This window comes from Oryctolagus cuniculus, chromosome 10, assembly GCF_051225735.1.
Source record: "Oryctolagus cuniculus isolate XC-2025 breed Fujian yellow rabbit chromosome 10, ASM5122573v1, whole genome shotgun sequence".
In the NCBI taxonomy this organism is placed as follows: domain Eukaryota; kingdom Metazoa; phylum Chordata; class Mammalia; order Lagomorpha; family Leporidae; genus Oryctolagus; species Oryctolagus cuniculus.
The window spans coordinates 119018507-119040896 of record NC_142876.1 but is presented as its reverse complement, the minus strand read 5'-3'; the positions used below and the strand labels follow the sequence as shown (position 1 = coordinate 119040896).

At 56.7% G+C, this 22390-nt stretch overlaps 1 protein-coding gene across 6 annotated transcripts in view; it reads left to right on the top strand.

Annotated features, from left to right (window-relative positions):
• Positions 1 to 103: 103 nt before the first annotated feature.
• The window catches only part of LOC100351302 (tubulin monoglycylase TTLL3), a 27110-nt gene continuing 4823 nt past the window's right edge, over positions 104 to 22390 (top strand). Inside the window, exons 1-12 of one of the 6 annotated variants that reach the window (XM_070051153.2) lie at positions 104 to 1027; positions 1139 to 1224; positions 3841 to 4012; positions 4150 to 4247; positions 5424 to 5552; positions 6231 to 6345; positions 6909 to 7106; positions 8448 to 8640; positions 10412 to 10522; positions 15491 to 15675; positions 19971 to 20214; positions 21096 to 21531. In XM_070051153.2, the coding sequence (XP_069907254.2) occupies positions 520 to 1027; positions 1139 to 1224; positions 3841 to 4012; positions 4150 to 4247; positions 5424 to 5552; positions 6231 to 6345; positions 6909 to 7106; positions 8448 to 8640; positions 10412 to 10522; positions 15491 to 15675; positions 19971 to 20214; positions 21096 to 21531 (2475 nt within the window). In that variant the 5' untranslated portion in view covers positions 104 to 519. Of the gene's footprint in view, positions 1028 to 1138; positions 1225 to 3840; positions 4013 to 4149; positions 4248 to 5423; positions 5553 to 6230; positions 6346 to 6908; positions 7107 to 8447; positions 8641 to 10407; positions 10523 to 15490; positions 15676 to 19970; positions 20215 to 21095; positions 21532 to 22390 lie in introns of those variants that run through there. The other 5 variants (XM_070051156.2, XR_016215088.1, XM_089306681.1 and 2 more) reach the window with 5 other exon arrangements.

The window sequence follows — 22390 nt, the reverse complement described above, 5'->3', positions numbered from 1 at the left end:
CGTCCCCCTCCCCCCCCCCCCCCCCCGGCCCCATCAGCTGCCCTGGCTTTGTCCCCAGTCCTTACCTTCACAGCCCCTTGCAGGCCCTGTGGGTCCCATCTGGCCTCCCCAGGGCTGTTGCCTGGAATGCTGCTCCTCTGGGTTTGCCCTGGTGACTCCTAGCTTCCGGCACATTTTGAGAGCATCTTTGATGGCCACGCCTAGCACCTGCCTCTTTCCTGGTTTCGGTGCGTGCCTTGTTCCTTACCCTTCCATCCCTTTACTTTTTTTGTTTTCCCACGTTGGGCTTTAAACTCCTTGAGGTCGGGTATCATCTGCAGAACGACCCAGGCCCCTGGGCCCCAGGCACACAAGTGTGCGTGCCAGAATTAACCGACAGAACAGCGTGCAGCTCTGCCAACCCTCAGCTCCCGTTTAGCAGGGGTGTGTGGGGCAGCAGAGGCCCTGAGCCCAGCCCCCTAGAGGAAGGGGGGAGGGCGACAGGTCCCGAACTCGCCACCCACATTCTGTGCCCAGAGAATGGTTTCCAGGGAACAAAGGGCGGGGCTGGAAACAAGGGCTGAGCTCGCAGAGGCTGTGGCGCGCCGAGGGAGGCGGCAAGGGCTCATGCAGGGCCCTGGCGCGGCCCTGCTTCTGTGCGCGGGGGAGCTGGGGCCCGCACGCCTGGGCTCCACCGCCTGGTACCGCCCAGAGGGCGGCTCGTGGGGCGGTTGGCCACGGGAGCTGCAGCTGCCTGAGCCCCGCATCAGTTCCGCCGCCCCTTGGCCCTGGGCGAGCCACTCCCAGCGGCAGCTCAGGAGGCTGCCACCGCCGCGGAGGCTGCCATGGCTTGGGCCCGCCTCCGCCAGGCCGGAGGGGGACTGCGCAGGCGGCGGCGAACGGCAGGCCGGCAGCCCCGCCCCTGCGCGCCCTCTCGATCAGGCCTTCGAGAAGCTTGCCCAGGGCCCCCACACCCCGAGCGCCGCAGGTCCCCGCCCCCTCGGCCCCGTGCACGCTCCGACCCTGGATGATGCCCCGCTGCGGGACGGTGAGCCCGTGACGGCCGCGAGGACGCGGACACTGGGGCGGAGGGGAGAGGAAGACGGGGCCTCAGGCTACGCCCCAGCCCCAGCCTACCCTACTCCGCCTCTTTCTGCAGGTTCCCTCTGGGGAGGAGTCTCCAAGGCATCTCACCACATGGGCCGGCTCAAAAATGCCAAACTCCACGTGGAGAGGGCTGTCAAGGTCAGAGGGTTGGTGGGGGACTTAGGGCCCGGGAGGTGGCTCAGCCTGCCTCCCTGTACTGTGTTCAGTACAGGATGCAGCTACCTCCACGAGGCCAAACTTGGTGGGCTGGTCTGTGAGCAGGTGCACGTTCCCCCTTCCGCTGCCTCTGCTCTGGTTCCCTGAACTCCCCTCCCATGGGAAGACTTTGGAGGCTGCCGGTGACCTCTCCAGGAAGTCGAATCCAATAGCCCCTTTCAGGCCCTCCACACTTCGCTGCCCACCCTGGCCCCTTGGCCATCTGCCGTCCGCGTGCACACTCCTGCTGTTTGTCCCAGGTTGCTGCTTTCCAGTTGCCTTTTTTTTTTTAGCTTTTTTAATTTTTATTTTATTTTACTTTATTTTTTGACAGGCAGAGTGGACAGTGTGTGAGAGAGGAAGGTCTTCCTTTTTCTGTTGGTTCACACACACACACACACACACACACACACACACCCAGTGGCCGCTAAGGCCACTGAAGTCAGGAGCCAGGTGCTTCTCCTGGTCTCCCATGCGGGTGCAGGGCCCAAGGACTAGGTCCATCCTCCACTGCCTTCCCGGGCCACAGCAGAGAGCTGGACTGGAAGAGGAGAAACCAGGACAGAATCCGGCACCCCGACCGGGACTAGAACCTGGTGTGCTGGCGCCGCAGGTGGAGGATTAGCCTAGTGAGCCGCGGCGCTGGCCTTTTTTTTAGCTTTTAAAATTTATTTGAAAGACAGTGACAGAGAGAAAGAGATCTTCCATGTGCTAACTCACTCCCCAGATGTGTACAATAGCCAGTGCTGGGCCAGACCGAAACAAGGAGCTGGGAGCTGCCTCCCGGGGCTGGGAACCCGGTACTCGACCTGCACCTCCGTGCCCTTTGCCTCCCAGTCTGGCAGATCCAGACCCCTCCTTCTCCACCCAGAGAAGCTGTTGTTTCACTCCATCCCACACCAAGTGTGATGCCCCTGTCCAAGTCCACTGTTCCCAGCCCCTGGCCTTGCCCATGGCTGAGGTGCTCAAGCCAGACTGATCTTTTCTCTGTTCACGCACACATCTCCTCCCCGTGGTCTCCGTTTCCAACGTGGATCTCAACTCTCACACCGTCGCCCATCCCTGCTGTAACCAGCCACTTGCTTTTTTTTTTTTTAAAGAACTATCAGCCGGTGCTGCGGCTCAATAGGCTAATCCTCCGCCTTGCAGCGCCGGCACACCGGGTTCTAGTCCCGGTCAGGGCGCTGGATCCTGTCCCAGTTGCCCCTCTTCCAGGCCAGCTCTGCAGACTGAATGGGGACCCCAAGGAGCCCAACAACAGGGGGGGACTGCTGTGGCGCAGCAGGCTAAGGCAGTGGAGGATGGCCCAAGTGCTTGGGCCCTGCACCCCATGGGAGACCAGGAGAAGCACCTGGCTCCTGCCTTCGGATCAGCGTGGTGCGCTGGCCACAGCACGCCGGCCGCGGCGGCCACTGGAGGGTAAACCAACGGTGAAGGAAGACCTTTCTCTCTGTCTCTCTCTCTCTCTCTCACTGTCCACTCTGTCAAAAAAAAAAAAAGATTAAAAAAAGAACTATCAGAACTTGAGCTGGCTGTCCGTTACAGGGTGCTGATGTCACAAGTGGCAGCGTACCCCACTGGGTCCTAACACTAACCCCTACCCACCCTCCTTCCTTGGTGCTGTCATTGCTCTCCCGTGTAAACCACGCAGCTTTCTAACTGGGCTGCCTCCCCTTGGTCCCTCTGTCTGTACTTGGATGGCCTGCAGCCCCCTCTTCATGCTGCTCTCAGTACAAGCTGAAGTGCGTTCCCGGCCAGCAGAGCCCCCTGCAGCCCAGCCACCATCTCCTCCACCTCCCAGGGTCTGCCCGCCCTGGCGTCCTTTCAGCTCCCGCTGAGCTCTCTGCAGCAGTGAGGCCTGAGCAAGTACTGTCAGCCCGGCCCAGGGCTCCCTGCCAGCCTCCCTGACCGTGTACAAGGGGTCTTTCCAAGGCTCATGGGAAATGCGCATTATGAAAAACTATGTGTGGATTTCAAGGAATCTTGCACCAAAATAAACTTGCCTTTTAATTCCATTTTCCATGAACTTTTTGCAGTCCACTTGTATTCCATTTTGTTAGGATCTATTTTATTTGAAAGGCAGAGTGAGAAACAGAGAAGGCCCCCACCTCGTTTGGAATGCCAGCGTTTTGGTGGCTTAGCCTGCTGCGCCACAGCGCCAGACCGCAGTCCCCCCCTGTTGTTGGGCTCCTTGGGGTCCCCATTCAGTCTGCAGTTTCTGGAGCCAGGCGGCTCTTCCACGTGACCACTGTGTGAGCCCTTCAATCTGCGTTTGTTTCATAGCTGCTAACATGGGGGTAACTCTAACAGAAGTGCACGATGCTGTCAGCAGTGCCCTGAAAGCACTGCCCATCACGTGATGGATGGGCAGCACAGGTGGACTGTCACCGCTACATGTGTTTGTGAGCGTCTCTCCCTGTTGATGAGCCATGTCTGTCTCCTGCTGCACCCTAAGAGTGTCTCGAAGGCAGAGACCACACGCCCGGCCCGCCATTGCCCCGCCATTGTCTGGCGCTCAGGCAGAGTTTCCTGAGCAAGTCGTCCCTGCTCCCCTTACAGCAGAAGAAGGTCTTTATGATCCAGGGCCACTACCCGGTGATCCGCTGTCTCTTGCGCCAGAGGGGCTGGGTGGAGAAGAGGATGGTCCATCACATGAACGCCAGCACGCTGCTGCCACCCCACAAGGATCTGGATAGCTCAGGGGTGGGGGACAGTGACACCCCTGAAGATGGTGAGTGGAGCCCCCTCCCCTTCCGCAGGCTGCCCCCACCCCCGTGGGTCCCTTTCCTTTGGGTCCCCCGGTCCTGGGGCTGAGGCCTGATGGGTCTTGAGGCAAGGACAGGGGCCTCATCAGCTCTGCACCCACAGAAGATGACGATGCAGATGAAGAGTTCCAACCACCACCGCCCTTCAGCTTCGAAAGTTTTCTGGAATGTGCTGACGCAGAGGGGACACACGCCTTAATGGTGAGGGCTGGGGGCCGGGATGGAGCAGGGGACTGGCAGGGGCTGTCTCATGAGGGCAAGAGCCCCGGGGTCCAGCAGAGTCTTCTCGGGAAAGTCCTTTCCTTCTCCGGGCCTCAGTTTCCCATTGGTCAGGAGAACCGATTTCTTGTGGAAAGACTGGGCAGGCCTGCAGAGTGGTGAGGGACTCTGTGGGGGGCGTCAGAAGCTGGCGTGGTCACCACACGTGCTAATGCCTCTTTCCATAGCTTGGGGTGGACACGGGCACAGTAGTGAAGTCATTTGGGACACCCGCATCCCATCGGAGCTGACTTGAGTCCTGCCCTCGCAGTTCCAGATGCTTGGTAGTGTACACCCTGGAAGCAGCAGGAAATGACTCGGATGTTTGGGTCCTTGCCACCCATGTGGGAGGCCTGGACTGAGTTCCTGGCTTCTGGGCATTTGTGGAGTGAACTAGCTGGTGGGAGCGCTGTCTCTCCTCCTTTGCCACCCGAAGGAATAAAAAAACCCAGAACTGCTCTACTGTTCCTCTCCATCATCGGCCCTTGGCGTGTGCAGGCTGCAGTGAGTGGCTCAGGCAGTTCTGCAGGAGGCTACTGTGGCCTTCTGGGTTATGTGGATGTCATGGGGACAGGGGTGCTTATCCTGGTGCCACTGCTTGGGACGCCGAGCTACGTGAAACTGCCCCTTCGCTGTGTCAGGGATTTCGCTGTGTGCTGCGAATTGTGTACGCTCAACCTGTGAGCCTTCGGGCAAGTCTCTCACTGCTCCTTCGTCTGTGAAATGAGTACTGAGCCCCCTGCCAGGGTCGTGGTGAGGAGCAGTTGAGATGACCTGGGAAGTGTGGGGTCCGTGCGAGAGTGCCACCCGCTGTGTGCCCGTCAGCCTGGACTCACCTTCCTGCACTGGGCAGGCCACTGATGGCCAGGGGCCGGAACAAGGTGTGGCGTTCAGTTGTGCAGCCTGGTCAGTGCTTAGGGGCACCAAGAGGGGCCGACCACTGGCCTGTTTTCTGCTCACCAAGCGTGTGACCTCGAGGGGTGTGTTTCCTTGCACGCGGGCGGGGGTGTGGCAGCACCGTCTCCCCTCTGTTCTCCGCGCTGCTGTGTGTGCAGGATGGGAAGAGGCCACCCTAGCCCGAGCCACCCACACCAGCGTCCCCATCTCCTCCCGGTTTAGTCTCGCATGGTTCGCAACGAGACGCCCTACTTCATCTGGACGACTCGGCGGGACGTGCTGGACTATCGCTTCCTCTCCAAGGATCAGATCATAAACCACTATGCCCGAGCTGGCGCCTTCACCACCAAGGTGGGCTCCCTGGGAGGGGCGCGGGGCGGCCTCTGACCCCGGCCCTTGGGCTGACAGCCGTGCTCCCTGCTGCTCGTCAGCAGGAGAGTTCTCCAGAGAGGGCGAGGTGCACAATTCAGGATCCAGAGGCAGACCGGCCTCAGTTCAGATCCAGCCCCTGCCGGGGGCCTTGCACGTGTAGCCATAGTGAGGAGATGGGCTCCAGGATTCTCGTGGGGTCTGGAGCCAGAGCAAACACCAGGTCTGGAGTCTGTGAGCAAGAGGGTCCGCACCTCCTAAGCAGAGCACGTCAGGCTGGTGGATCTGTTCCGCCTCCCCGGGCCGTTTAGCAATGATGTGGCCTCTCTCAGCCCCACTTTATCTTTAAATAAGGGTGCCAGTAAGGCCCGCCTTCTAGGGTTGTGACCTGGAGCCGAAGAGCTTTGTAAGTGGGGTCTGTCGTTGTAGGATTCCTAAAGGTGGCCAGTGGTTGGGGATGTGAGAGTGGACGGGACTGGTGAGGAACGTCGTGTGCACAGGGGGTGACTCAGGCATCTGGAGAGAGCTGTGAGCACGTTAAGGCAGGTGACAGCTCTGAGAGTGTCCCGGTGGGGCCTCTCTGCACGTCCTGGACACGTGTCAGTCCCGCGGAGCTCTCCGGGCAAGTCCCGCCCTGCCCCTCAGCAGCTGACTCCATAGGTGGGCCTGTGTCTCAATCTGCGCAACTTGCCCTGGTTTGATGAGGCCGATGCTGACTCCTTCTTCCCACGCTGCTACCGTCTGGGGGCCGAGGATGACAAGAAAGCCTTCATAGGTAAGGAGACTCCCATGGCTGTGCCTGCACCCTCAGGCCCAGGGCAGCGCTAAAGCTCGGCTCGTGTTGGAGAGCCGGGGCCTCTCCCTGCCCTCGTCTGCCTGGCAGATCTCCTGCGTCCCTTTTCTCATCTCCCCACCGGGCCCTCCCGCAGTGAGTCTTCCAGCATCACCAACCCTCTCCTAAACAAGCCGGAGTAGCTTAGTTGTATTCTGGAGCAGGTCCTAAAAGTCATTCTATTGATTGACCTGTGTCACTTCCATTGGCTGAATCAGGGTCTAAAAAAAGTTGTCAGTTTGGGTTTCTAAGGGAGAATACGTTCCAACTCCAGGCTATGTTGTATTCCCATCAGAATTTAGATCCAGGGTTTAAATTGTGTTCCCAGTCTAAACTAGGTTCTGGTCCTCGGTCCAGAGGAATTATCAAAAGTGGATCCGGAACGGGAGAACTCGGGTTCTGAAGGCAGTTGTGGGCCAGGTCAGCTCAGGTCCTTGGCCTGGTTCTTCAGCCGAAACAGGATCCAGGATCCAAACCAGGTTGTAGAGTCAGAAAGGTGGGGTCAGGTTCCAGGTCCAAAGTGGGGCAAGTGATGGTGAGGTTCCGGAACCAGAACAGGCATCAAGCCTGCGGGCTGAGCAGGGTATTCCCTGCCCCGGGAGCAGAGGACTTCTGGCTGACAGCTGCCCGCAACGTTCTCAAGCTGGTGGTGAAGTCCGAATGGAAGTCATACTCTGCCCAGGCCGAAGAGGAAGAGGCCGCAGGTGGGTACTGCGTTGCCTCCACTCCCCTGCCCACTTACCCTGCCATTCGTCTCCACATCTGTGCCCATCTGACACAGCTTCCCACCACCTTGTCCATCTATCCACTTGTCCATCCATTTCCCTACCCATCCATCCATCCATCCCCTGTCCCGTCCACTGCCTGCTGATGTCCTCATCACCTCCCCGCCATCAGAGATTCCTCTTCCATCTGCCTGCTCCCCACTCTCCTAGCTCTCCTTCCACCATCTGCCTACCCCGTGTCAGCCTCTTCCTACCCACCACCTGTCATCCTCCAGTCCGTCTCCTCGTGCATTCTCAGTCCCAGTCACCACACACCCGTCCTCCTAGCCTCATTCAGCCCTCCAGAGGCGTGGCACCTTACAGGGGTGAGGCTGAGAGGGAGCCTGGGGGCAGCAGTGAAGCCAGGAGGTTTACAGTGGCTGGAGGACCCCTCGTGCTGAGTATAAGGAATGGCAGCTAGGAGTGGAAGGGTTTCCCGAGGACCCACCGTCACTGCTGGCCCCGCGTCACGTGCCCTTTCTCTCCTGGACTTCGCATCCACACGTGGGCGCCTCCATTCTGGAATCCGGGGTCTGTCGGCGCTGAAGCAGCTCTCTGGGGAGGGGGCGACCCTTGCTTTCCAGGGGGAGGCTTCCCGGCTGCTGTCTCCTGGGTGTGTCGGGTGCAAGGAAGATTGTATGTACCGTGATGGGGCCCAGGGCCCTCATGCGGCCAGACGCCCCTGGCTGCAGCTTCCGTGGTGGTGGGCTCAGGAATAGGTCAGGCTGCGGGGCTTGGCGAGCCTCAGGATTTTCAGGGCACTGCCAGTGTTTGGGAGTGCGTCGGCCTCACACGTGGTAGCTTTGCACACGTGGTTGGTAACTGCTGCCGAGAACGAGGGTTGTCGGAGTCTATTAGGACATTGCAAGTGGCCCAGATTTCTGTTACACGTTAGACCCTCGGAAGTCACGTCAGACCTGAGGGAGGGGTTCGTGCAAACCTGGATTCACCTGGGCTGGGGTTCCCAGGTGTGTTTTAGACAGGGCCAAGTGTAGGAGAGGTCCAGAGGTGGAGAGGCCGCAGGTGTGTGCTGGGGATCCACGGGCCATGGAGGCCCTGGGGTGTTTAACAGGGATCCTCCAGTGAGCCATGGGGCCTGGGACAGACACACCCCGGAGCAAGTGAGGAGGTCTCCGGTGAGTGACAAGTCCCAGGGCAGCAGGAGGCTGTTTGCAGGGGGACGCCTCAGGTAGGTGATAGGCCTAGGGGCAGTGGGCACTGTGGCTGTGCCAGGTTGCCTGCTGCGATGCAGAATAGTGACGCAGCTCCCCATCTCTGCAGGAAACAAACAACCTAAGAAACAGAAGAAGCCGCTCGTTGTGTCCCCCGAGTTCGTGGACGAGGCCCTGAGTGCGTGCGAAGAGCACCTTAGCAGCCTGGCCCACCTGGACATCGACAAGGACGTGGGGGCCCCGCTGTGCTGGAGCCCCGAGGGCTGGTCCTTCTTCCTGCAGCGCTACTACCAGGTGGTCCAGTGAGTACCTGCAGTCGGGTGTGGGCGGGCCTGGCGTCTGGTGAGGGCCCTCCGCCTCCTAAAGCCCCCAGCTCTGTCAGCCACTCTGCTGCTCAGGAACCCTGAAGGCCCCCGCTGCTGCCATGATGGGGCGCAAGCCCCTCTCCCCGGTTTTGGCATAGTGCAGTTCCAAGGGTCGTGGGCTGTGTGGCCAGGCGCTCCTGAGTTCAGGTCCTGGCTTTGCAGCTTCCGAACTCTGCAGCTCAGGAACGTGAGCTCCGCTTTTCTCAAATGGAAAATGTAGTTTTCAAATAATCTCTGCCTCAAGGGTGGATCAACAGGAAAACCTGCAGTGTGTTTTCAGCATGGGCTCATGGAATCCACTCCCAGAACAGGAACTGAACTCATCGGTCTAATCCTGGAGGCTGTTTCCCATAGAAGGGCGCACAGGCTGCAGATTCTATGGGAAGTGCAAAACTTGGTGAGAAAAGGGCCTTTGTGCTCAGTCAAGTTTGGAAGAAATCAGGTTACACGAAGTCAAACGACTTCCTTGACACAGAAACTTCTAGAACTATTAGTGTACACACTCGAGAGATGGGTATGCTGTGTGCCCTGTACATACAAAGATACTTCAAAAACTTCACGGAAAAAATGGCATTAAGAGGCTGGCACTGTGGTGTAGCAGGTAAAGCCACCGCCTGCAGTGCCAGCATCCCATATGGGCGCCAGTTCTAGTTCCCGCTGCTCCACTTCCGATCCAGCTCTCTGCTATGGCCTGGGAAAGCAGTAGAAGATGGCCCAAATCCGTGGGCCCTTGCACCTGCATGGGAGACCCAGAGGAAGCTCCTGGCTCCTGGCTTTGGATGGGCACAGCTCTGACCATTGCGGTCAGTTGGGGAGTGAACCATCAGATGGAAGACCTCTCTCTCTGTCTCTCTCTCTCTCTCTGCCTCTCCTTTTCTCTCTGTGTAACTCTGAATTTCAAATAAATAAATGGAATTAAAAAATAAATGTAGGGGTGGGCATTCTGGTGCAGCGGGTTGAGCTGCTGCCTGCGTTGCCATTAATCCCATATGAGTGCCAGTTCGAGCCTCAGCCACTCTGTTTCCGATCCAGCCCCCTGCTAATGTGCCTGGGAAAGCAGCAGAAGATGGCCCAAGGGCTTGGGCCCCTGTCACCCTTGTGAGAGACCTGGATGGAGTTACAGGCTTTCAAATAATAAATAATGAAACAAATTCTTTTTTACAAAGTTTATTTTGGTGCAAAAAGGTTTTTGACGTCATGCATATGATTGGTGTTGACGAAGTTCACGACAAGTTCTTTCCATGATGCTGCCCGTAGTCGTTACATACATTTTTCATGAACTTTCTCGCGACCATTCGTATGCATAGATATCAAAAATTTCTTTTCAAAGATTTATTTATTTTAAAAGCAGAGGAACAAAGAGAGAGGAGAGACAGAGATCTCTCTGCTGGTTTTTCTTCCCAAATCGCTGTGGTGGCTGGGGCTGGGATAGGCTGCAACGCCATCTGGGTCTCCCGCATGAGTGGCAGGGGCTCATGTACTTGGGCTATCATCCACTGCTTTCCCAGGCACATCAGCAGGGAGCTGGACCAGAAGTGGAGTAGCTGGGACTAAAACCAGCACTCTGATACGGGTTGTGGGCGTCACAGCGGGCTAACCTGCTGCACCACAACATTGGCCCCGCAGAAGTTTTTTGTGCCATAACAAGCTTGTATTTTAATTACAGTTTTTCAAAAAGTTTTTTTGTTTGTTTGTTTTTGAAAGGCAGAGTGACACAGAGAGCTCCCACCCGCTGGTTCACTCACCAAACGCCCACAGTGGCCGTGGCTGGGGCACGAATTCATTGCCAGGAGCCAGGAATTGAGTCCAGGTCTCCCATGTGAGTAGCAGGGACCCCGTTGCTTGAGCCCCTAGGGTGCATACTAGCAGGATGCGAGGACTGGGAGCAAACCCAGGCACTCTGATGAACCCTGTGCCGAGATGCTCACCCCATCCACACACGTGACCCCGGCGCTCACCCTCACATCAGCGTGTTGAAGGGCAGTGTTTGTGGAACACACTTCGGGAGAGGTTCTTCTTTTAAAAGATTTATTTATTTATTTGGAAGTCAGAGTTACACAGAGAAAGGAGAGGCAGAGAGAGAGAGAGAGAGAGAGGTCTTCCATCCACTGGTTCACTCCCCAATTGTCCACAATGGCCAGAGCTGCGTTGATCCGAAGCCAGGAGCTTCTTCCAGGTTCTCCATGCAGGGGCAGGGGCCCAAGCACTTGCGCCATCTTCTACTGCTTTCCCAGGCCATAGCAGAGAGCTGGATTGGAAGTGGAGCAGCTGGGACTCGAAGCGGCGTTCACGTGGGATGCCAGTACTGCAGGTGGCTGCTTTACCCGCTGTGTCACAGTGCTGGCCCCGGGAGAGGTTCCTGACCAGGGAAGGAAGTATCAGCGATGAGACTGGCATGGTGTTAAGGACAGCTCACTTGGCAGAGGAGCTGGAGAGAGGCTGCAGGGAGGAGGGCCCTGAAGGCAGAGAATTCTCGCCAACACTGACTTCCCGAGCCCCTGCTAAGCCTGTGCCCCCTCCAGGGCCATGCAGCTGCAGGCAGGGGGGTGGTGTTGACAGGCAGGGTGGGCAGATCTGATTACTCAGTCGGGGTCCGGGGCAGGGTGAGCTGCAGAATAAGGGCATAATCAACAAACTGAGATCAGCAGCAAATAGTTCATGGCCCCTGGGTGACCCCTTAGCCACCAGACAAGGCAGAGCTGCCCCTCTTTTTTTTTTTTTTTTTTTTTTTGACAGAGTGGACAGTGAGAGAGAGAGACAGAGAGAAAGGTCTTCCTTTTGCCGTTGGTTCACCCTCCAATGGCCGCCGCTGCAGCCGGCGCACCGCGCTGATCCGATGGCAGGAGCCAGGTGCTTCTCCTGGTCTCCCATGGGGTGCAGGGGCCAAGCACTTGGGCCATCCTCCACTGCACTCCCTGGCCACAGCAGAGAGCTGGCCTGGAAGAGGGGCAACCGGGACAGAATCCGGCGCCCCGACCGGGACTAGAACCCGGTGTGCCGGCGCCGCAAGGCGGAGGATTAGCCTACTGAGCCGCGGTGCTGGCCAGAGCTGCCCCTCTTAAACTGAGTGTTACACGGCCACGCTAGGACACACAGTGTCAGGCACACACGGTCTTTCAATTTCTAGAGTAGGGGCAAATTCTAGAGGGGTGTGTGGACTTCTGAGAAGTCGGGACTCCCGTGAAGCCCTGCGTCACACAGCAGGTACACACAGCGCCGAGCGGCTCAGCACTCTTCATTCAGCCAGTGTGTGCTGCTACACCACCCTGCCTCTAGTGATGTATCGATCTATCAATCTGTGCCTCACCACCCAGTCTTTTATCAAGGTCAATTCTCCACAAAAACCACAGGTTTTTATCTCCTTTTTACTAAGTGTAAAACCATATGGCTGGAGTTGGTGTTGTGGTGCGGCAGGTTAAGCCACCCCCTGCAATGCCGGCATCCCAAGTGAGCACCAGTTCCAGTGCCGGCTGCTCCCCTTTGGATCCACCTCCCTGCTGATGTACTTGAAAAGCAGCACAGGGGCCGGCGCTGTGGCGCAGTGGGTTAACTCCCTAGCCTGAAGCGCCGACATCCCATGTGGGCACCGGTTCTAGTCCCGGCTGCTCCACTTCTGGTCCAGCTCTCTGCTGTGGCCTGGGAAGGCAGTGGCAGGTGGTGCAGGTCCTTGGGCCCCTGATCCCACATAGGAGACCTGGAAGAAGCTCCAGGCTCCCAGCTTCGGATCAGCCCAGCCATTGTGGCCATTTGGGAGGGTGAACCAGCAGGTGGAAGACCTTTCTCTCTGTCTCGCCCTCTCACTTTCTGTAACTCTGCCTCTCAGATAAATAACTAAAATCTTTAAAAAAGAAGAGAGAGGAACCTTTCCTAAACTGCCCTTGACCCTTCACATGACACTTGCCTGCGCCACATCACAGGTACTTTACACCAGGGACCACGGAGGAGTTTGTTGGGACTTCGCGTGAAGGACTTTGCCAAGCTCCCTTCATCTGGTTGTTCCTGTTCCTGGCACTGCCCCAGTGGCTACTGTCACCTCATTAAAAGAGGGAGCGAGGGGCCAGCTTTGTGGCATAGTGGGTTAAGCTGCTGCCTGCAACGTGGGCATCCCATATGAGTGCTGGTTCTAGCTATGGCTGCTCTGCTTCCAATCCGGCTCCCTGCTAATGGCCTTGGGAGAGCAGCAGAAGATGGCTGAAGTGCCTGGGCCTCTGTCATCCATGTGGGAGACCCGGATAGAGTTCCTGTCTCCTGGCTTTGGCCTGGCCCAGCCCTGGCTGTTGTAGGAGTAGATGAGAGAGTCTGTCTGCCTCTCTGTGTCACTCTCCCTTTCAAATGAAATAAGCAGATAAGTCTTTAAAAGATAAAAAGGAGGTGGGCGGCCAGCGCCGTGGCTCACTAGGCTAATCCTCCGCCTTGCGGCGCCGGCACACCGGGTTCTAGTCCCGGTCGGGTGCCGGATTCTGTCCCGGTTGCCCCTCTTCCAGGCCAGCTCTCTGCTGTGGCCAGGGAGTGCAGTGGAGGATGGCCCAAGTGCTTGGCCCCTGCACCCCATGGGAGACCAGGAGAAGCACCTGGCTCCTGCCTTCGGAACAGCGTGGTGCGCCGGCCGCAGCGCGCCAGCCGTGGCAGCCATTGGAGGGTGAACCAACGGCAAAAAGGAAGACATTTCTCTCTGTCTCTCTCTCTCTCTCACTATCCACTCTGCCTGTCAAAAAAAAAAAAAAAAAAAAAAAAAGGAGGTGGGCATTTTTTAAAGATTTATTTATTTGAAAGGCAGAATTAACAGAGATTGAGAGAGATCTTCTATCCACTGGTTCACTCCCCCAAATTGCCACAAATGGAGTTGAGCTGATCCATAGCCAGGAGCCAGGAGCTTCTTCCAGACTCTCACATGGGTCGCAGGGGCCCAGGGACTTGAGCTGTCTTCTGCTGCTTACCCAGATGCATTAGCAAGGAGCTAGATTGGAAGTGGAGCAGCCAGGACTTGAACTGGTGCCCATATAGGACGCCGGCATCACAGGCGGTGGCTTTACCCACTGTGCCACAACACCGGCCCCAGAGATAGGCTTCTTGACACAGCCAGTTAAGCTACTGCTTAGCACACCCACATCCATACCAGAGTGCTTGGGATCAAGACCCTGCCCCCAGCCTTCCAAACCAGCTTCCTGCTAGTGCCCCGGGGAGGCTGCAGGGGATGGCTTCACTTTTTGACTTGTTTTTACTCACATGGAAGACCTGTATGGAGTTCTGGCCTCCTGGCTTCAGCCTGCCCAACCCTAACTGTTGCAGGCATGTGGGGAATGAACCAGCAGACAGAAGATAATTTCTTTCTCTCTCTCTACCTTTTAAGTAAACATTGAGAGAGAGAGAGAGAGAGAGAGAGAGAGAGAGTTCTGCATGGTTGGAGACGCTCGAGGCTCAGATGTTAGATGGGTCAGCACCCAGCGGAGGCCTCCTCGCTGCTCTGTTGGAAGAAAGGAGAATCTGGGTGAGGCAGCCACGTGGGGTGCTCGGTGACTGGGTTCAGCTGCGGGTGTTTCCCGTCCTGTGAGGAACAGGGTCTCTCTGACCTTGCGTCCTTGTCTGTTCAGCGTGCTTGCTCAGTGGGCTCCTGCCGGGGCGCTTGCTGAGCCGGCCGCCCGCTCACATAACCAGCTTTCGGGAGCTCCCGAGGGGTGCCCCAGGCAGTGCTTGGCCATGGGAGTGCAATAAAGCACCGAACCGACTTCCCCGCTCCCCCGGAGGTGCGACCCGTGAGAGGAAACAGACGGTCCCCACGTGAGCCTCTGTGTCTGGGGGCTAGCTGATGGCCAGGAGAGAAGCAGATGTGCTGAGGAGGCGCCCGCCTGTCTGCCAGTCTGCTGGGGAAGGGAGTGCGTCCCATCCTGGCTCAGCCTCAGCTCAGGGTGGCCTGGCGCAGGTCTCTCGACTCTCCAGGCTAAAATGGAATGAGTAGAACTTCCCCAGCGGGGCTGTTGAATTAGTGGGAATTCCAGGGTAGTTCAAACAGTTCATGAAAAAAATGGAATTAATGATGTTTACTTTGGTGTAGAAAATTTTGAAATCCATGCTTTTTTTTTCATTATACACATTTTCCATGAACTTTTTGAAGGCCCTCGTGGAATGCCTTTGGTGCAGGGCCTGTCACATACTCAAGCCCATCATTGGGAGCTAGAATGATTGGATTTTACAAGAGGCAATTTTTTGTAAGATTTATTTATTTATTTATTTGAAAGTGAGAGTTGCACACACACACACACACTCACAGAGAGAGGTCTTCCATCCACTGGTTCTCTCCCTAATTAGCCCCAACAGCTGGAGATGCGCTGATCTGAAGCCAGGAGCCAGAAGCTTCTTCTGGCTTTCCCACGTGGGTGCAGGGATCCAAGGACTTGGGCCATCTTCCACTGCTCTCCCAGGCCATAGCAGAGAGCTGGATTCAAAGTGGAGCAGCCGGGACTAGAACCGGCACCCATATGGGATGCCGGCACTGCAGGCAGAGGCTTTACCTGCTATGCCACAGTGCTGGCCCCCCAAGAGGGGGCCTAAAAAGAGAGGTGGCAGAGCTGCGGAGTGGCGTTGTAGGGGAGCAGCTTGAAGGGAATGGACTCTGCCCAGCTCTCTCATTCCCATAGCCTGGGTGGCCAGGGTGGGGGAGTGGTGGGAGGGTGGCAGGGAGGCTTGGAGAGACCCACCTGGGTCTCTGAGGGGAGGGCATGACTGCGGCTGGCTGGACCATGGCCGGGGGCCTGTGACTCCCCTTGTCCTGTCCACCACCTGCCCCCAGGCCCAGCCCTGCCCAAGTCCCGTCATCTCCCCACAGCGAGGGAGCAGAACTCAGGCACCGGGACGCCCAGGTCCAGCGCTGTGAGGACGTCCTGCAGCGGCTGCGGGCCGTGGTACCCCAGATTGACATGGAAGGGGATCGCAACATCTGGATCGTGAAGCCAGGAGCCAAGTCCCGTGGACGAGGTGGGGGTCAGCCCTTGCTCCCTGCACCTCACCCCGCGGCGAGGTTCCCCACGTGCGGCCCGGGCTCAAGTCCCAGCCCTGCTAGTGACACTCCACGTGTCCCCTCTCTGAGCTGTTTCCTCGTCTGTGACGATGCCGACACTTCCAGTGGGGTGCGGATTAAATGAAGGAGTGCCCTGGAAACTCGGCCTGGGGTCTGGGCCAGAGCCATCTCCCTGTAAAAGCAGACGCCTCCTCCCCTGCCTCAGAGTTCAGGTTAGCGCTTCAGGTGGCTTTGGTGACGCGGGCACTCAGTAGCTTGGCATCTCAGGGCTCTCAGGTTTGACCACTGCAACCTTGTGGGTTGTAGCAGAGTGGTTGGGGTCCTGGATGGTGGCAGCCACACCCACGAGGTCTAACCCAGGTGTCGCCGCTGTGGCGTCTCCTGTTGATGGATGGACTGTCTTGGACTTCCCTTCTCTAGTGGAGATACGTTTAGTGACTGATTCCTGTCGCAGGGGGTCAGATGGGGTCACATGTCCTGCTCCCTGTAAGACTTCAGGCAGGTGAGTCACGCTCTCCTGGCCTCGTCCTTAGGGAGCCAGCCCTTCCGTGTGAGGACTGAATGAAAGGCGTGTGTAGTCAGAGCCTGTGTACGGCCGTTACTGTGACCGCCCAGCCAAGTTCAAGTGGCAGCCGGACAGGAGCGCCGGCAGGCTGGGGTGGTGCTCCAGTAGGGGCTCCAGAAGTGTGCTAACAGGCTTTTGGTACCAGATCGTGAAAATGCATGCTCATGACCCCAGCAGAAACCAAAGAGTGCAGAAAACTGGGAAGAAGCAAGCAGAAGGAGATAACTGCCGTTCACCTTCAGGTGTTTCTTTCTACGCTGTCTTCCACGCACTTGGAGTGTGTGCTTGTGCACGTGTGTGTGCACGTGTGTGTGCACTTCACACAAAAGCACGCTGTTCCACACCTTCCCTTTTTCACTCTTTATAATCTTTCCATATCAGTTAGTACGAGACTTTTCTGTTTTGCAGCTTTTCTCTTAGCAATAGAACTTGGAAATCACTCCATTTCAGAGCTGTGGTTTTTGTTCTCTGTTTTAAACATCCTTTTAGGGACCCTTTCAAACGTACACAGATGGAGACAGAATAAGACAGTGACTCTCCAGGTACCTAGCACCAAATGGTACCATTTATCTGTTTGAAAAATACTTAACTGAAGTGTCTGTAGGATACACTTCCTTGAAAAGGACCCGCGTCGTGGGCGTACACATCAGTGAAGTGCATCAATGAACGTCCCGCCCATGGCACCCAGGGTCAAGGAACAAGATACCTGCACCCTGCAGGGCCCTTCTTGTATCTCGGCCTCCCTGGAGTGGCCCCCGTCCTGACCAGGATGTCTGAGCTGTGCAGAGAGGGAGGGAGGGTGTAGGCCCTCCTGGCTCACCGCGTGCTGCCGTGGAGGCTTGTGTCGTTGGACGCCCTGTCATAGACTTCCTTTTCTCGTGGAGAATTTTTGTTGATTGATTCCTGTTGGAGGCAATGCTGTGAGGAGCATCTTGTGCAGATGTCTGGACTTTTCCTTTTGTTGCCTTTGGGTAAATTCCTAGAAATGAAATTGCTCTGTCGGTCTGATCTTGGCTCATACAAGGCAACCTGTTCTGGGCAGTCCTGCTGAGTGCACTGTGGACATTTGAGACAAAGTCTTGTCTGGGAACCAGGCACAGTTTTGTCTGTGCCTTTTAAAAAAGTATTTACTTGGGGCCAGCGCTGTGGCTCAGTAGGGTAAGCTGCCGCCTGCAGTGCCAGCATCCCATATGGGTGCTGGTTCAAGTCCAGACTGTTCCACTTCCAATCCAGATCCCTGCTAATGTGCCTGGGAAAGCAGTGGAAGATTGCCCAAGTTCTTGGTCCCTGTACCCACGTGGAAGACCCAGAAGAAGCTCCTGACTTCTGGCTTCGGCCTGAGCCAGCCCTGGTCATTGTGGCCATTTGGAGAGTGAAACAGCGGATGGAATATTTCTCTCTCTCTCTCTCCCTCTCCCTCTCCTTCTCTCTCTATAAGTCTTTCAAACAACCAAATAAATCTTAAAAAGATAAAGCAGAGGCTGGCGCCGTGGCTCAACAGGCTAATCCTCCGCCTTGTGGCGCCAGCACACTGGGTTCTAGTCCCGGTTGGGGCGCCGGATTCTGTCCTGGTAGCCCCTCTTCCAGGCCAGCTCTCTGCTGTGGCCAGGGAGTGCAGTGGAGGATGGCCCAAGTGTTTGGGCCCTGCACCCCATTGGAGGAGACCAGGAGAAGCACCTGGTTCCTGGCTTTGGATCAGCGCGATGCGCCGGCCGCAGCGCGCCGGCTGCGGCGGCCATTGGAGGGTGAACCAACGGCAAAAGGAAGACCTTTCTCTCTGTCTTTCTCTGTCCACTCTGCCTGTCAAAAAAAAAAAAAAAAAGATAAAGCAGAAAGGGGCCTGCACTGAGGTGTGGTGGGCTAAGCCTCCGCCTGTGGTGCCAGCATCCCATATGGACAGTGGAAGATAACCCGAATGCTTGGCTCCCTGCACCCTGGTGGTAGACCCAGAAGAAGCTCCTGGCTTTAGATTGGTCAGCTCTGGCTGTTGCAGCCATTTGAGGAGTGAACCAGCAGATGGAAGACTCTCTCTGTCTCTCCCTCTCTGTGACTCTACCTCTCAAAAAAAAAAAAAAAAAAAAAAACACACCTGAAAATCATTTGACCCTATGTGTGAGGGTTTGGGGGGAAAAACCCACATATTTATTTATTTAAAATGCAGAGTTACAGAAAAAGGGAAAGACACAAAAAGGAGAGAGAGAGAGAGAGAGAGAGAGAGAGAGAGATCTGGCTCATTCTCCAAATGATCGCAACAGCTGGGGCTGCACAGGCCATAGCTAAAAGCTTGGAACTCCATCCTGGTCTCCCACATGGGTGACAGGGGCCCAGGCACTTGGGCCATCTTCTGCTGTTTTCCCAGCTGCATTAGCAAGGAGCTGGATCGGAAGTGGAGCAGCTGAGTCTCACTGCTCAGGTGGGACGCTGGTGTCACAGGCCACATCTTCCTCTGCTGTGCCACAGTACCAGCCTCGGCAGTGTCTCTGGAAGGTGATGAGGCTGCTTTGGGGGCTGAACCATGAAGGAATGCGCCTGGTTTACAAGTGTGTGTGTTGGGGTTGTACCTTGCTAGCATCCAAACTGTGTGTGGAGGCCTGAGGTTCTTCACTCCTTAGGATGAGAGGCAGAATTAGGCACCATTTTCTACCCAGGAGAATGTCTAAAATACATAACCAACAAGCAGTGTTGTGTGGGATATGGGCAAACACCTGGTATTCTACAGTCTTTCTGGGACCAGAAATTGGTTGCGAATTCCTGGCAGTATAAAATGAAGCCAGCACACACCCTAGGGGCTAGCAAATCTGCAGCTAGGAATTTGTCCCACACGTATGTAACGACCATGATACATACTGTCATCATTGACTCAACCTTTACTCACACTTCTGGGTGCCAAGCACCCTTGCAGACGGAGTGGCTTTATTCTGTGGAATCCCATGAAACCAACACGTGTGGGTCTCAAGCCACGCTTGGCTGCCACTGGAGAAGGAGACATTTTTTATTGTGTGTTCTTTTGTATTGAAACTGGCTTTTGGCCGGCGCCGTGGCTCACTAGGCTAATCCTCCACCTACTGGTGCCAGCACACCGGGTTCTAGTCCCGGTCTGGGTGCCGGATTCTTTCCTGGTTGCCCCTCTTCCAGGCCAGCTCTCTGCTGTGGCCCGGGAAGGCAGTGGAGGATGGCCCAAGTACTTGGGCCCTGCACCCCATGGGAGACCAGGAGAAGCACCTGGCTCCTGCCATCGGATCAGCGTGGTGCGCCAGCCGTGGTGGCCATTGGAGGGTGAACCAACAGCAAATGGAAGACCTTTCTCTCTGTCTCTCTCTCTCACTGTCCACTCTGCCTGTCAAAAAACAAAAAACAAAAAAACAAAAAAAACAAAACCAAAACTGGCTTTTGTTTTTTATTCCGTTATTGGAGAATAAATAATGTATATGTACATGCTTCACAAAAGCCCAAAACTCGTTACATTTTTATCTCTCTGTAGATTCCTTGTCAATCAAACCAAACTTAGAAACTTAAAAACCTTGATGTTGCTACAGCTTCTCAGCTTTGGCAGAGGGAACCAGTTGCCGTGGAGAGGGGCGGCCTCGCCCCCTTGGCCCGCTCCGTTCTGTGGGGGGGAGAGCGTAGGGTGTGCTGCTCGTGGTACCTTAGCCTCACCCCTGAGCCCCGCTGCCCTCGCCCCTGTAGGCATCATGTGCATGGACCACCTGGAGGAGATGCTGAAGCTGGTGGACTGCAACCCCCTAATGATGAAGGACGGCAAGTGGGTGGTGCAGAAGTACATCGAGCGGCCCCTGCTCATCTTCGGCACCAAGTTCGACCTGAGACAGTGGTTCCTGGTCACCGACTGGAACCCGCTCACCGTGTGGTTCTACCGCAACAGCTACATCCGCTTCTCCACGCAGCCCTTCTCCCTGAAGAATCTGGACAAGTGAGTCCCACTGCTCAGTTCCCTGTGGGGCGCGGGACCTAGGGAGCCAAGAGGCGGGCACCGTGCAGCCCCATGGGGCTCCAGCCCCAGCCTCCCTCCCACCTGACAGCTACTCAGAGTGTGTGCCCTGTGCCTGTGTCACGTCCTAGACTCTCAGGGCCCAGTGCTGAACAAAACAGGATCCCAGCTCTAAGAGCTCTCGTTCTGGGAGGGACAGATAGACAAGCAGTGAACACAGGAGTAAAGTTAACTAGCAGACGGAGAGCTGGCCTGGGCTACGGGGAAGGAAACGTCTCACAAGGCAGAGGGTGGTCAGGAGGCGTTCTAGAGGAGAGAGGCAAGATGCAGTGCTGCTGTGGGGTAGAGGCTGCAGCTTCCAGACTGTGACTTTGGTCAAGCAAAACCTCCCTGTAAGCCCCACTGGAGCCCACCTGGAGGATGGAGGCACCAGTGTGAAGTTCAGTGACGGGCACTTCACGTGTGATGCAGGCTTTGTGTGCACAAATATGTAAGCACCGTGTGTCTGCTCTCTCACTCTTGATAAAAGCTGGCGGAGCAGCTGCTGTTACAACCCCGTTTCACAGATGCCGGGAGCACGCAGGCTTAGTGACTCGCCTGAGACCTCACACAGGCCAGTGCTGAAGATGGTGCCTACAGGGCCGTCCTCTTACCCGTCTTCTGTCTTCCAACACTGGGAGGGCTAAGGAGAGGAGGCACAGCGCATTCAGTGTAGTGCCCAGCTGCTGCTCCTCAGAGGGGCCCGACTGTTCCTGACCCTGGAAGTGTGCTGGGCACAGGCCTGGGTCCTTCCCTCCCCCTGCCAGGTAGGGTCCTCTGTGTCACTGGACTGTTCTAGCTCAGCTTTCTGCTCCCTGCCCTAGCGCGGTGCACCTGTGCAACAACTCCATCCAGAAGCACCTGGAGAACTCGTGCCGCCGGCACCCAATGCTGCCCACGGACAACATGTGGTGCAGCCAGAAGTTCCAGGCCCATCTGAAGGACATGGGGGCCCCCGACGCCTGGTCCGGCGTCATTGTGCCTGGCATGAAGGCTGCCGTGATCCACGCGCTGCAGACCTCGCAGGACGCCGTGCAGTGCCGGAAGGCCAGCTTCGAGCTCTACGGGGCGGACTTCCTGTTTGGGGAGGACTTCCAGCCCTGGCTGATCGAGATCAACGCCAGCCCCTCCATGGCGCCCTCCACGCCCGTCACGTCCCGGCTCTGTGCCTGCGTGCAAGCAGACACCCTGCGCGTGGTCATCGACCGGCGGCTGGACCGCAGCTGTGACACGGGGGCCTTCGAGCTCATCTATAAACAGGTGAGCCGGGCGGGACCCCAGGGCGTCTGCCTCTGTGCTGGGTAGCCCCCCCTGAGGGCAGGCCGCTGTGCTCAGACCAGGCTCAGGGCTCAGTCCTGCCACGCTGGCCTAGTGCAGCTGCTTGCCCTCCGGGGCCTCAGCCTCCCTGGGCAGTGGCTGTGCTGCTGTCTTTCTCCTGGGCTTTGGGAGAACGAAATGTGGGTACTTTGAGGGGTCATCAAGCAGTTCACTGGAAATACGTGTTATGAAGAAAACCACCTGTGGATTTCAAAATCTTTTATACCAAAAGAAGCCTTTTTTAGAAACAGAGAAAGGGAGAGAGTACCCATCTACTGGTTCACTTCCCAAATGACTGCAAAAGTTGGGGACCGGGCTGGGTAGGGCCAGGAGCTCAACCCATGTCTCCTGTGTTAGTAGCAAGAATCCATTTATGGAGCTGTCACTTCCTCTCTCCTAGCATCTCATTAACAGGAAGCTGGAGTCAGGAACCAGAGCCAGGTTTTGAACCTAGACAGTCTGACATAGAAAACTGGGTGTCTCAAGCACTTAGCTAAGTGCCAGCCCCTAAACTTAATTTCTCGTTGTTTTTCCAATCACTGAGGTGCCCTCACATGTGTAGGGAAGTACAGGGCAGAGCATTAAGAGCACTGCCGGGGCTGGTGCTGTGGCACAGTGGGTAAAGCCGCCGCCTGCAGTGCCAGCATCCCATATGGGCGCCGGTTCAGGTTCTGGGTGCTCCACTTCCGGTCCAGTTCTCTGCTATGGCCTGAAAAGCAGAGGAAAAATAGTCCAAGTCCTTGGGCCCTGCACCCGCATGGGAGACCCAGGAGAAGCTCCTGCTCCTGGCTTCAGATCAGCC